Source organism: Sarcophilus harrisii, chromosome 6 (assembly GCF_902635505.1).
Source record: "Sarcophilus harrisii chromosome 6, mSarHar1.11, whole genome shotgun sequence".
Classification (NCBI taxonomy): Eukaryota; Metazoa; Chordata; class Mammalia; order Dasyuromorphia; family Dasyuridae; genus Sarcophilus; species Sarcophilus harrisii.
The window spans coordinates 160,410,501-160,425,185 of record NC_045431.1 but is presented as its reverse complement, the minus strand read 5'-3'; the positions used below and the strand labels follow the sequence as shown (position 1 = coordinate 160,425,185).

The 14,685-nt window shown below is 33.8% G+C and overlaps 1 protein-coding gene across 1 annotated transcript in view; it reads left to right on the top strand.

The window, feature by feature from the left end:
- Positions 1 to 4,987, top strand: part of EREG (epiregulin) — a 29,556-nt gene extending 24,569 nt beyond the window's left edge. Inside the window, exon 5 of the mRNA XM_031941642.1 lies at positions 475 to 4,987. Within this exon, the coding sequence (XP_031797502.1) occupies positions 475 to 565 (91 nt within the window). The 3' untranslated portion in view covers positions 566 to 4,987. The remainder of the gene's footprint in view (positions 1 to 474) is intronic.
- The last annotated feature ends 9,698 nt before the right edge of the window (positions 4,988 to 14,685 follow it).

Here is a 14,685-nt window from a genome sequence, read left to right as displayed (position 1 = left end):
CTTTTAAGGTCCATTCCAACTCGAGAGCTAAAATCCCATGGGTTAAGTGTGGTTTGGCATTTTAAAAAAATCATGCCATATGTCCTATGAAGCTTTGGATTCTTGAGATAAGATCTGATGGGTATTTCTCTGTGTTATTCATTGGTATAGTTCTGGTTTTGATCATATAAAGTCAACAGCATCAACAATTAAAAAAAAAGAAAAAAAGGTTATCCTGTACCCATGACTGATGATAATCATCAGTCAAGCCCTAGCTATTTATCTTGCACTGAACTTGAACTCGAACTTGGTCAAGATCATCTGTCTAAAGTCTGCAAGAGATGTTTGGTAGCACTAATTATATGGTATGGGGGTCTATGCAGCTTTTGAATCCACATAATTGTTTTTTGCTAAATATGGAAAACTTACTTTGATCTAGCCTGTGCTGACTGAAGGAAATATTAATAATTTTTTTTCCATTTTGCATGTTCCCAGGTACAAAAATAGAAAAAGCAAAGAATCAAAGAAGGAATATGAAAGGGTGACTTTGAATGATGAAAAGAACTCAACATTTCTACAAGTCTGAAAGAAGCAAATGGCACATCCTTACTACTTGCCTGGTGGCAACCTCTTAGTGTTAATAGTTTGTTTTATTAATAATTATTAATAATATTTATGTTAAAAACAAAAAAGGGTCAAACCATATATTTTTTTTCTTTTAAAAGAAGTCCACGGAGATTTTATTTTTATTTTTTTATTTTATTATTTTTGTATGATGGAATGTTTGCTAGTGTATAAAGTGCATGTAGTATTTTATACATAAAATCAGTTTTTTATAAGAAATACAAACTCCTGGGCTAAGTGCTTTATTGAAAGCTACAAAGCTTACAAGCTTGTATTGGAATCTATTCCAAAGCCATCTCCTGTAATGTGTCCGGGATACTCAAGTGAATGATGACAAAAGACAGCAAATGCATTTCTTACGTAATAATTTATTGGAAAGCATGGTTCACTGAAAACTGACATCAAAGGAATGGGATTGGAAGATGAAGATATAATTTGCCTTGGAGTCCTGTGGCAAGCAAAACATTAAAAAATGGAAAATATGGACAATGGGAATGATTTGGGAAAAAACTTTTTTTTTCCCATCCGTTTTCTATTAACAATTGAATATTTATTTACCACAAGCAACTGTGCTCAGTATTCCATTTTAGGACTTAACTGTAAAAATTCAAAAATCAAATATGCAACTAGGTCTCCATTAATGTGAATAGCAAATCCTGATATTCAAATTCTCGCCAAAGTTATAATTATGTAAATCTGATAACTGCTTCATCGTCTTGCAATGCAAAATTGAATAATGCAACAATTTCAGGAGATTCATTATTTACATTAATCAGAGGCCTAGATGTATTTTCACCAATGAAGATTTTAAAGATGCTTCCCTAAATTTTAATTTTTGATTATCCTTTATATTCTAGAAGCAACTTAGAATCTTATCCTTTTTCTTCATTATATGTTTGGATTGAAATAACCTTTTGAAATAAAGGTTTGGGATTTCCTCACTGTGAATTTTTCCATCAACAGACAACATATTCTACACTTTCACAGTCAGTTATCATCAGTTACTATGACCAAATTAATTCTTTATATGGGGCACCTTTTGTCAGCCTTTGGGTAGTGAATGTCTTGGAACTTGACTAGATAGCTCATTTATCAATCAATAGACATTTAGTAAATTTGCACCAAACTTGTGTTATAGCTTCATATTCAGAAGTCTTTCTAGCCTGGTTACAGATACTCTTATTATATATAATATATATATGTATATTTACACAGATACTCATATATATATATATATATATATATATATATATATATATACTATAAGAGCCCAGATTGACCCTCCATTCCAATGAAAAATTGGAGTAGGATTTCAGTAATGGTCCTATTTGAGTATTATTATATTTACAAGAGTCTATAGATGCTCATCAATATATTTTGGTTGTTGTTATGTTGCTGTTGTTGTTGAATTATCAGGGGAGAAAATCCCTTAACAAGAGAATATATTCCATGTCCCTTTCTCCAATGTTTATTTTTACAAAACTTTCATTTAAATAGGATAAGAACTAGATCCTACATAATATGTGAGCAGACGAATAGAGTGTGCATGAATGAATGCACAAATACACAGGCACACACAGAAAAATTTTGATGATCTAATTTAATATTTCAAAGTGTAATAATGTTCAGTTGTTGGTTTTGTAATAAATAGAAAAGCAATGCAATGCAAAAGTCAGTCTGAAATTATTTCCTACCAGCAGTGAACTAGAGTTACCATGAGATATTAAATCACTGAATGTATTATATACCTTTGGTTTTCTTATTTACAAAATGAATGCTACCCTATTTCTATGTGCAGCATGATGAGATTCTTCAAGGTTTAATACTCCAAAATGCTAATGGAGCTAGGATGTCATCCTCTTGCAAATGTCCACCAGAGATGCAAACCATACCCTGTCCTATGCAACTCTTGTCTCTTCTTCCTTAAATCTGCCACAGAGGGTCTCCCCAAAGTGCTAGTGGCAGATGAGTATTATAAATAAGCCCTTGATGATAAGTGCATTTTCCCAGTTTAAAAACTTGATGACTCCATAGGTACAACCATTAGCCAAATAAGGCAAACATATAGCCAAATTGTCCCCTTTTCTCCAGTGGTTTATCTGTCTGATCAACATTTTTAAAAGCAATTTCACAATCTTAGAGTTTGTAAGTCATGAGTTTTTATGATACATTGCTATGAAGACTGCCCTTCATAAAAGGATATATGTAAAATAATAGATAACATTCTTCCATTGGATCTAGACTAATAGTTTATAGGGACTGCAAGTCAGTTCCTAGAATAGCTTTTAACAGCCCAATTCATTCAACAAATCTTAAAATGTCAAAAATTATTAAAAGTGAGGAGAGGGACCCGCAGAACTACGTATCAAGTGAGTTCCCTTCTTTTTTCTCTAAATTTTTATTTGCCTTGTGTTCAGAGGCATAGACCTGCAGACCACAGGGTAGCAACACAGTCATTAGGTCCAGGAGCTTCAAAACTTTCTACCTTTGATAGCTATAAACTATAAGCCATTTGGACCATCGTGTTTGTAAAAAAAAAAAAAAAAAAATTAAGCACACAGTTGTACCTTGGATTTAGTGTTTTTTTTCCTTTGATGACATATATATGCATCATGATTTGAGTTTTGAGTAAGTTACATTTTTTAAAAATATATCTCAAAGATATCAAGGTAAAATTAAAATTAGGATAATAAGAATTAGTGACATGCCAAATGTCATAATGTATTTGGTTGCACAAATTAAATCAAGTTGTGCTTCAAATACTTTAAACATTTCATTCATTCCACAGATTTGAACATTACCTATATAAACACTGAGCACCATGTTTTCAGTCAGGGTCAATTTACTTTCACCAGTTTTTATACCTTGGCAATTCTATCTATTGTTTCATTAAAATAATTGCTCGATGGCATCCACTCATTTAACTTACAGACATGACCTCTATTGAATTCAGTATAGCAAAGTCAATTCAGAATAAAGCAAAAAATCGGTACTTCTTGATCTTGGTTCTTATTCTAACAATTCCCACTCCATCCTTATCCCACCTTCTACTCCAGCTTTATAATACAATTAAACAATTCACCTCCAAAAGTAATTGTATCTTTTCTTGAGAAAACATATGAAAGAAAGAAATACAAATTGAAAGTGGTATTAGAAAAGAAAGTAAATCAACATGGCTAAGGATTTGATTTTCAAATAAAAGTCACTTATCATTTAGTAGCCACATTGGGAAGTTCCATTTTCACATTCTTCATACAGTTTCAAAGTATCACACATTGAAGATATCCATAAAAACCTTCAATATAACTTCAATAGTTACATTATTCCCTATGAATGTCTTTACTTAACATTTTTTTCTATAATGTAAGAAAATGTCTGTGTCAAAGACATAACTTTAAAAGGGGCTATGTGATTGGAAGATATGGATATATGAATGGGGACAAACTTGTAAACCTTCATACTAAACTCATGACTTCCCAGAAAGCTGTGACATAATCCACTGTACACTCTAATACTAAAAGAGAGAAAAAAATCCCAAAATAATCAAGATTTGTAGTTGAATTAAAAGTTCTGAAAACTTATAACTAAATATTTAATCTTCACCAATTCCTAATTTAATATAATCTATTCCTATTTGCTTAAGTAGTTTCACTCTTTGGACACAAAATATTAACGAGTACTCTAAAATCTCATGTCATCTCCCAAATGGCACTTTTTTTTGGTTGTAAGGATTATAATTAACTAAATTCCAGCTGTTTATTTTATGAAAGTAAGTTATACTTTCTTCAGTGATTACAGTACCAATATCTCATTTCTCTTTAGTTCAAAAAATGCTATTTACTATGGAAGGGATGTCAAAATCTGACCCACCTATTTATTATTATTTTAAGATCCATTTTGTTACTTAGTTTTAGAATATCAAAACCTTGGCCTAAACATTTACTATGTTTTCCCAATTTCATTAAGATCTGGGGAGAGAATAAGAGGATAAGTCACTGTCTTTACAATATGTCTTAATATTTTCACTTCTTCCCCCCAAAAAATCCATGAGTAGTATCTGACTTTCAAATGTTATATTTTGTATATTAGATGGTATATTTTTTTCTCATTTGCCTTCAAACGATATAATTGTATTTTTAATTCTGTAAAACATTCTAAAATTCAGTTTGTGTTAAAAATCCTATTAAACATAAAATTGTATTGTATGCAATTTGTTGCTTATGATTGTCTGAACAGTAAGAGCCTACTGAATTGTATCAATTTGTTGTTTATGTCCAGTATCAGCTTTGATAGTAATGTACCTTAAAGTATTGAAGGAGAATGACTACAAACAATTGTACATCTTAAACAAATCTATTGAGAGGAAAAAAAATTAAACATATCACCTACAAATAATATTGATTTATGGTGTTTGTTCTAAATATAATTTTGTTCTTTGTGTTTATAAATTGGTTATTTTGAACATTGAATGATTTTCCCATTGATATTGATAGATCCTTAGGTACTGGGATTGAGAACACCAGTAAAAGACAGTTACAAGGAAGATCAGTTATTACAGTCATCTTCAACTGTAAATTGGGGGAAAAAATGTAAAGTGTAAAAACCTGAATGAAAAAAGCAACCAGATATCCCTTTGACAGTGGGTGGTTGGGCATGGCAATTTAAGATTTTTACACCTAGGTGAGTCTAGGATGGCACAAGATCCAATTAAAGAGTGGGGGAGGAGGAGAAATAGCTGAAAAAGAGGGAAGAGAGTTCAAAGGAACATTTGGGTATTGTAGAGTGAAAGTAAAATCAAGAGGAATTAATTTGAGGGAAGATGGGTGAGCTAGAATTGTACATTAAGGAGATATCCTCAAGTGAGGAAATCCATGAACTTGAAGGGAAAAAGTTGGATGGAGAAAATAGGCATTAAAATTAACCTGGTCAGCAATAGAAGTAAGATCATAAAAGGATAGGACAATTAAGACTGAAAATAAAAATTGTTCAGGAAAAAAGTCCCAAGTCTATGATGAAAGTATGAGATGATAGTGCTGGTGGATTTAAATGTACATCTGCCATATATATTGCTTCTCTCTGAAGGGGTCAAAAACAAGATAGACAATAATAATTTGAGAAGCTTTGAAAATTTCACACTTTAAGAAGAACCTATAAAGGGGAACATCTATCCTGGTTCTGATCCTCACAAACAAGAAAGTATTGATTGTTGGTTTGTTGATTGGTTGTTGAACTAGAATGGAATAGAAAAAGTGAACATTACATCTTAGAATTTGAGATAAAGATAAACTGACCACAATCTGATATGCATTCTAGTTTTACACAGATTAGATTTCAGAGGTTTCTTAGGAAAGATAGGCAAAATCCTATGAACAGCCCTAGTAAAGAGGACAAGAAAGTGTCAAAAATGATGTTTATATACATGGAACTCAACAATCAAACTGGATTGTTTGTAGAAAAGGATAAAGCCAGAGCAGGAAATGGAGAATAGATATAAAAATATGACCAGGGAAATCAGGTTTGCTAAATCTCAGAATGAGGTACAGCTGCCAAAAACAGCTAAAGACATCAATTTCGTTGTTTTAAATTAGAGGGGATCTAACATGTATTTCAACATATTTAACATATATTGACTACCTGCCAGCTAGAGGAGGGGATGGGGGGTAGGAGGAGAAAATTTGGAACAAAAGGTTTTGCAAGGATCAATACTGGAAAAATTGCCCATTCATATAAGCTCTGTAAATAAAACGCTTTAATAAAATGAGCAAACGAACAAATAAATGAATGAATAAACAAATGAATGAATGAATGGATTAGAGGGGAAAGGTGGGGGAAGGATGGAACAATTTGGTGGGTTAGATGAGTTTGAACTGCCATTCATTCAGTCAGAATTAAGATAGCTCAACCTTGGAATGGATTTCCCAAGCTGAGTTAATTGATTCATTTAGGGAACAGAGCAATATCTCCAAAGAACAGTTCTTTAATTTCCATTCCAAATCATATGAAGGGAGACATTAGCAGTGCAGATGGTTATATATCTCAGTTTTCTGAGTTTAAAGCACACACACACACACACACACACTTATTTTTTAAGACAAACTCCTAAGTAGTCATGCCTTCACCATCTGAACATTTTGGAGCATATTTTCTAAACTAAAGTATGTGGCTTTACATTATCTCTGTGGCATTTTATCTGATTACAGTCATTTCCCATCTCTCAGATTTTGAGATCTTCTTAGCTTCTGAATCCAGCACGTAGTGAGTTAGTTTTGCGTCCTTTGCAAATGTGATGTACGTGCCATCCATGCTCCTCAAGTTAGCCCAAAGGACCTCAAACTGCATAACGTTTGATCCAGCAGTGTCTCTCCTGGACCTGTATCCCAAGATCTTAAAGGAGGGAAAGGGACCCACATGTGCAAAAATGTTTGTGGCAGCCTTTTTAGTAGTGGTAAGGAACTGGAAAATGAGTGGATGCTCATCAATTGGAGAATGGCTGAATAAGTTATGGTATATGAATGTTATAGAATATTTTTATTCTATTTTTTTATTTTTAAAGCTTTTTATTTTCAAAACATATGCAGGGAAAATTTTTCAGTATTGACCCTTGCATAGTGTTCCAGATTTCCCCTCCTTCCCCCCACCTTCTCCCCTAGATGGCAAGCAATCCAATATGTTAAACATGTTAAATTTATTATTGTTCCATAAGAAAGGATCAGCAGGATGATTTCAGAGAGGCCTAGAGAGACTTAAATGAAGTGAGGCTGAATTAAATGAGTAAAACCAAGAGAACATTGTATAAAGCAACAGAAAGATTATACAATGATCAAATCTGACAGACGTGGCTGTTCAATAGCAACATGGTTCAGGCCAGTTCCAATGATCTTGTGATGGAGCCATCTGCACCCATAGAGAGACTGTGGCTGAGTGTGGATCACAACATAGCATTTTCATTTTTTTGTTGTTGCTTGCTTGCCTTTTTTTTAATTCTCATTTTTTTCCCTTTTTGATCTGATTTTTCTTGTGCAGCATGATAACTGTGGATATATGTATAGAAGAATCACATGTGTTTAACATATATTGGGTTACTTGCCATCTGGGGGAGGGGATGGGGATGCAGGAGGGAAAAATTTGAAACACAAGCTTTTGCAAGGGTGAATGTTGGAAACTATACTTTTTTAAATAGAAAGTTTTATTTTTTTTTTAAATGGAGGAAAGGGGGGAAAAAACAATAAAGTAAAAAGTGCACCTCGGAGAACAAAAGAAAACCTACACAGAAGAAAATATAAATAACTAAACACAAAGCATAAAATTTATTGTATAGGTTTTCTTAAAATGAAAATTTATTGTGTTATGTTTTGAATCCTCTCATGTTCTGTTGTGCACATGGAAATTAATTTTTTTCTATTTTGTATTTAAGACAAATAAATTTAATAATTAATAAAATTAAATTTCTTCCCTTCTCAATGATGGGGCAAGGGAGGTACAGTGAAAGATTTTGGAGTTCAAAATTATAAAAAAGAAATGAAAAAGAAGACAAAAATTGTTTTTACATATAATTGGTAAAAATAAAATAGTAATATTTTTTAAAACTCTTATTTATCATCCAGGCCAACTACCTACAGAATGATTAAGATATTCTGGCAGAGGGCTTGTGTGATAATATCCATGAGACAACCTGCAGATGTGGGTATGTTTGTTTCGGAGAATGAGAGAAGAGAAAGCAACAAAAATCAATGGGAAGAAAACATTTAGGGGGAGAGAGATTTGAGACTGACTCCATTAAAAAAAATATTCCTATGTAAACTTCCATTAGAAAGTACTTCTTTTTTATTCCAAAACAAACAAAAACCATCCATGTTGATAATGAAAATTTGAAGCAAAGATAAATGCTTGACAAATCAAAAAATGACTCTAAGCTAATATTTCTTGTTGGTTTGATAAAGAAAAGGCTATTTCTTGCTTTTATTAATACCATTAGATAATAAAAGAATTGATGGGGTTTTGTTATAAAAAGAAGCTTTATAGAACTCAAAATATATTTTTATTTCATAATTAATCATAATTTTTCAAAATTATTTTCTTAGTCATACTCAAATCAATGTAAAAATGTTGGACTTATAGGGAGAAGGTCTGGGTTTTGCATAAATAATTTATTGTTTCTGGACCTCAGTATAATGAGAATATGGGCAGCACTTGCAAACACTTGAAGCATGAGATCTCTTCTGGAGTATCAAGAAATCTGCTTACTAAAATTTACATTCTCTGGCTTTCTGAGAAATCAGACATTAATAGAGGTTCATTGAACTTTTGATTCGTAAATTCCCCTTCGAAGGTACAATGTATGACAACTGAGAACACTCCAAAAGTACCTATTCTTCCAGAGAAATACTATAGCTACTTTTAGGTGGCTAGTCATCATAAATATATTGTACTTATATAACCAAAGAGTTCAACAAGCACGCCATGTATGTAAAGAACACTTATCCTCAAAGGAGAAAGTTACTATTGTTCTTTTACTTTTGTTTTTAATTAGAAAAATATTTTCCTCTCCTGCCACTTCTTATTACCTTTCCAGTTTCTCTTACCATGGCTCAGCAGTTACATATCCTAATTTCTTCAGCATCATAAAATATTCAACTGAATTTAGACCAGTACTAATAAGTGATCATATTATTCAAATTCTTACCATAAATTTACATTAATTTAGAATCAATCACAATATTTTATATGATTATAACAGCAAATAGTGAAAATTCAAATATAAATTAATTGATTAATTGATTTGAAGTCAGATCTGTGTTCTTCCCCATTGTATCCTATGTAACTTTGAAAGATCAATTAACTTTTCTAGACCTTACTTTCAATTCTGCCAAATGAAGGAAGATCCTCTTCTAGGTCTAAATCTATTGGTCCCATGTCATCTTTATAGATAACAGAGATTGTTCTAAATCTGAGTTTCAGGAGAGGAACTGGTGAATGTGAATCATGAGCTTGCTTTAGATGAAGGAGATACTAAAGTGGGAAAAACTGGCATGAGAATATAAATAGATAACTTATCAGTAGACTTGTTCTTTCAATAAAATATTGACTATACTAGAGAACAGAATTTCGAACTGGAAAACTCATTCAAGAACTATATCAAGAATGACTTCCCTTCTCCACTTTAATTCCTGGTTCAGGTATCATATAACTGCAAAGCCAATGACATGCTACTATGGTAGGATGCTATGTACATTTTTTAAACCCATAACTTTAAGATTTGCAAATATCAAACAGTTGATTTGTCACAGTTCAGACTTGCCTTACCTTAATCTGGACCATGAGAAAATAACACCAGATTGAAACTGAAACCTTAGTTAAGTCACAGCAATAATTTTTGTCTGTCCATATGTATCTTTGTAAAAGCTTTTGTAAAGAGACATTCATTATTGCAAATATTTAACCTATTTCTCAGCTTGCTATCTTGGGAAGAGGTGCAAAGAACACAAGATTTTGCAAAGATGAATGTTGAAAACTTGTGATTTGGGACTAACAACAAACCTCTTCTTCCTTCCTGAAACTAAGAAATGTTCACTGTTTTAGTCCATCCCCACGGCCAGAGATAAGGACCCATACTTCTTTTACAGATATCCTTGGCTATGCGCGCCCTTCTCTCCCCCAGTTACAGGAATTGATCTTTGTTCCTCACTATGTATAGTTCCAGCTTTCCCAAAGGCTCCTTCATCAAAACGGTTTCGCCACCATCCTTAACTGCACACGTAAGAATCCATTCTTAGTACTCATCTCTCTTAACCTTTCTGTAGCATTTAGCACTGATAACACCTCCCCAGCCCCTATGCATTCCTTTCCCTGGGGTTTTCCGGTTCTCTTCTGACCTATCTAATGGTTTCTTCTCAGTCCCTTCTGCATGTTATATATCAATGCATCCCAGGAGTCCTGGGCTTTATTTTTTCCTTTTTATATTCAGTGCCAAAGCTCATCTATCTCTGTTGATTCTAAGAGCTACATTTTACTAGGATATTTCCTATTATATGTCTCACAGATTTCTTGGATTAAACATGTTCAAAACAGAATTTATTATATACTTTTTTTCTTAACTTGTCTATTTCTAACAAGGATAACATCTTTCTTCCAGTAATCTATGTTGTAAAACCTCAGAATCATATTTAACTTTTCCCTTTTCCTCACCTTCTATAACTAATCAGCTGCCAAATCTTGTTGAGCCTAACATCTCCTGCATCTTTTTTTTTCATTTATTCCACTCTCATAAACGCTAAACCTGACAAACAACAAAAAATTATTTTTTCTCACCCCTACCCTCTACCTCCTTTTGAGACAGAGAGAAAAGTAAAAAGATCTGGTGCAAACATACATAAACAAATGAAAGAAATGCCTACATTGGCCATGTCCAAAAAATGTTTCAATGTGTACTCCAAACTATCACTTTTCTCACTATGAGTCATATATATTGATATTAAACCACTGCATTGATCATAGTTCCAAAGCCTTTCAGAGTTGTTTTTTTTGTCCAGTTTATCATTTTTTTTCTCCTGGTTCTTCTCACTTCACTTTGCATCACTTAATATATACTTTCTGGATTTCTCTGAAATCATTTTTTTCATTTACAACATAATAGGTATTTCATCATATTTAAATACCATATTTTGTTCAATCATTTCAATTGATGATCACTCCCTTGGTCCCCAATTCTTTACCACTTCAAAAAGAGATACTATAAATATATTTTATGTCCTTAGAGTTTATTTTGTTTAAAATTAACTTGTCCCTTAATCTACTCTCCCTTTTTCTCTTCTTCCTGTTTTTTCCCCTAATTAAGTGAAATATTTCTCTTTGGAGTTCAAAGCTCCTTGGGGAGTTTTCTCCTTGGGATGTACAAGATGTTCAGGGAGAACTAACACCTCTGGTGATAGGGCTTCCTGAGAGTTTTTCAGAGCTGCTCATCCACCTTTGGTGTCCATCTTCACCCATCTCTCATGTGTGGCTCCAAGAAGCATTAGAATGTGCAACAGTCATATCCAGGTAAATCATCTCAGTAGATGGTCTAAACCAAGTTTAGGGTAAACCTGCGGGCGAGTGAGAGAGACATCTACCTCAAGCACATGTAGAATTTTCCTGATGAAGACAATGAGAGGAATTTGCTCCAAAGCAACTGAAGTGCTTAGAGCATGATCAGGAATAAGAAACACCAAGGTCATCCATTCGTGAGTCATCACCAATTGTCTTTTGTCCTGTCAATGGACTTCAATGAATGAAGAAGAGAAAGAGAGAGAAAAATAACTTTTCAAAACCCTATCTCACTTAAATCCAATTCACACAAACAGGGATGTCATTATTCCTCCTCAAAAATGAAAGACAAACAAGCCTGATCTACTTTCCTGAATATTTGTGGGAAGGACAATAAATCGTCAATAAATCCCATTTAACAACTTCTTTAATCTTTTGTCAGAAACCAAATGCCAATAGTAAACATAAAAATGCATAATGAAGATTATCCCTTCTTAGAGAGTAGTTGGAATATGGGATCATGTGGCTTCTTCTAACCTCTTCTACTCAACTCTCTTTATCCAAATGGACAGCAAATATTTGTTTTTCCTGTTTTTCTTGACACATTGCAGAGGCTAGAAGATTTTGTTTGCCAGTTCTCTTTGAAACTTCTTAATCAAAATCATTCTTAATCATTAAGTGTAGTAGACTTAATTCTACTCTCTACTGTGAAAACTGTAGCATGTTTAACAGGAATAGTCATGTTTGCTTAAAACATCTAAAACAACAAGAGATTTTATATATATATATATATATATGTATATGTATATATATATATATATATATATATATATATATATATACACACCACAGGTTAAATTCTATTTCTTAATATAAAAATATAAAATGATGTGATATTGAGTTTTGTTTATTAAAAGAGGTCAGGCTGGAATTGCTATTTGACATTCAGATTATATAATGGATAATTTCCTAAGTTCAAATTTGGCCTCAGACAATTATTATTTTGTTACACTTGACAAGTTACTTAACCTCTTTGCCTTAGTTTCTTCATCTGAAAAATAGCAAAAAATAGTATCTCTCAGATTTGTTGTCAACTTAATGAGATGATATTTTTTAAAAAAAATTCTTTGGAAAACAAAGTATTACAGGCATGCTAGATATAATCATCATCATAATTATTGTTGTCATCATCATCATTTTTATTATTCACATTTTTCTTTTTATACTTAATAGTATTTTTTCCAATAAAGATAGTTTCCAGTATTCATCTTTGGAAGATTTTTGAGCTCCAAATTTTTCTCCCTCCTCATCCCTCCTCACTCCTCAAGACAGCAAGCAATCTGATCCAGGTTATACATGTACAATCATGTTAAACAGATTTCCACATTAGTCATCTTGTGGAAAAAGAAACACATAGAAAGAGGGAAATCACAAGAAAGAAAAAAGACAAAAAAGTGAAAATACTATGCTTCAGTCTGCATTAAAACCCTATAGTTCTTTCTATGGATGTGATCAGCATTTTCCATTGAGCCCCTTAGAATTCTATTGCTGAGAACCAAGTGTGGGATCTTAATAGGCAAAAGCCATAACAAGAATTTCAGGGGTCACACTATTGGAGTGAAAGTCATTACAAGGCCACAGAGTCCATCAAATAATTATCTGTCTGGGATTTTCCTTACACTGACCAGAACACAGCCTTAAGTGCCTCAGCATCTAACCATCTGCACTGGCCTTACACCTGAATTCTGCAATCAGGCCCAGTAATGAGAAATAAATAAAAAACTCTAGCCAAAACTTTTCTAATATATACAGTGACTTTCAATAGTCCCTCCTCTCTGTTTGCTTTCTATAACTGTCATGGAATTTTGAGGGATCTATTTGGGGATCCACTGGATAATCTGACTGCTATCCCAGGCTTAAAATTGCCCTTTTATTGGGAGTACCTCTTGATTGAGGGAGGCTCAGAGGTCCCCCTGGTTGGGGAAATCTGGAACTGACCATATGGCAGAGATCGGGATCCCTTGAATCATCTGGCAGCCCTACAGACTATGCCCTTCTGTAAGTAACCCATATGATTAAATGGATTGTAGAATCATAATGGAGCTCCCAGTCTCTTTCTTTGGTATACTGGCCCCTGTGCTGGAAGGGTTTCACTTGGGATGCAGGGGGCAAAGCTTAGTTCGCTTGGCTGGGGAACTCCAAACTTTACAAGTGGCAGCGTAAGTAGGATACCAAAGAAATGGGGGAAGAAGTGAGAAGCCAGGAAAAATTCTGGGCTGATCTGAGTGGAATACCTCCTGGGTACAGGGAAATCCCCAAACGCCAAAGGGCCTGGAGTCCTTCCTCTCAGAGATATGCTTCATGAGACTGGGCAATGAGGGAAAGAAGGCCGTGGATGATGTGGCATGGCTATTGCTTACTGCATTTAAGGGAAGCCATCAATTGGTGTCTTGACTTGGGAGAGGAAATAAAACTAGAAAGAAATATGGGAAAAGTCACATCTGCTGGGAATTTAACAGACAATGGAAACTCTGGCTTGCTGGCTAAGCTGGCTGAAGGAACGCACAATAAGATGTGAGATTATGAAGGAGGAATGGGTTCCCAAACCTGGGTTCCAGAGGAAGAGGAGGATAATGGATAATAGGTGATATAAAGGAGTCTTTCTCCTTCTCTTCTTTTATCCCTCCCTGGCTACAAAAGCCTGCCATAGGGTTGGGTGGACAGAAAAAGACAGAGAGAGAGAGAGAGAGAGAGAGAGAGAGAGAGAGAGAGAGAGAGAGAGAGAGAGGAGAGAGACAGACAGAGACAGAGAGAGGGGACAGAGACAGAGAAGAGAGACAGAGAGAGAGAGAGAGAAGGAGACAGACAGACAGATGGAGTCAGAGACAAAAACAGAGACAAAAAGAGTAGAGAGAGATAAAAGAAAGAGAGAGACAGACAGAAAGACAGAGAGAGAGAAAGAGAGAGAGAGACTATGTTCAGGACAATGAAGATTATTTGAGACGATGGTGAAAGCAAATAAAGAAGATAAAAGTACAGTTTTCAAGGGGATTTGATTCA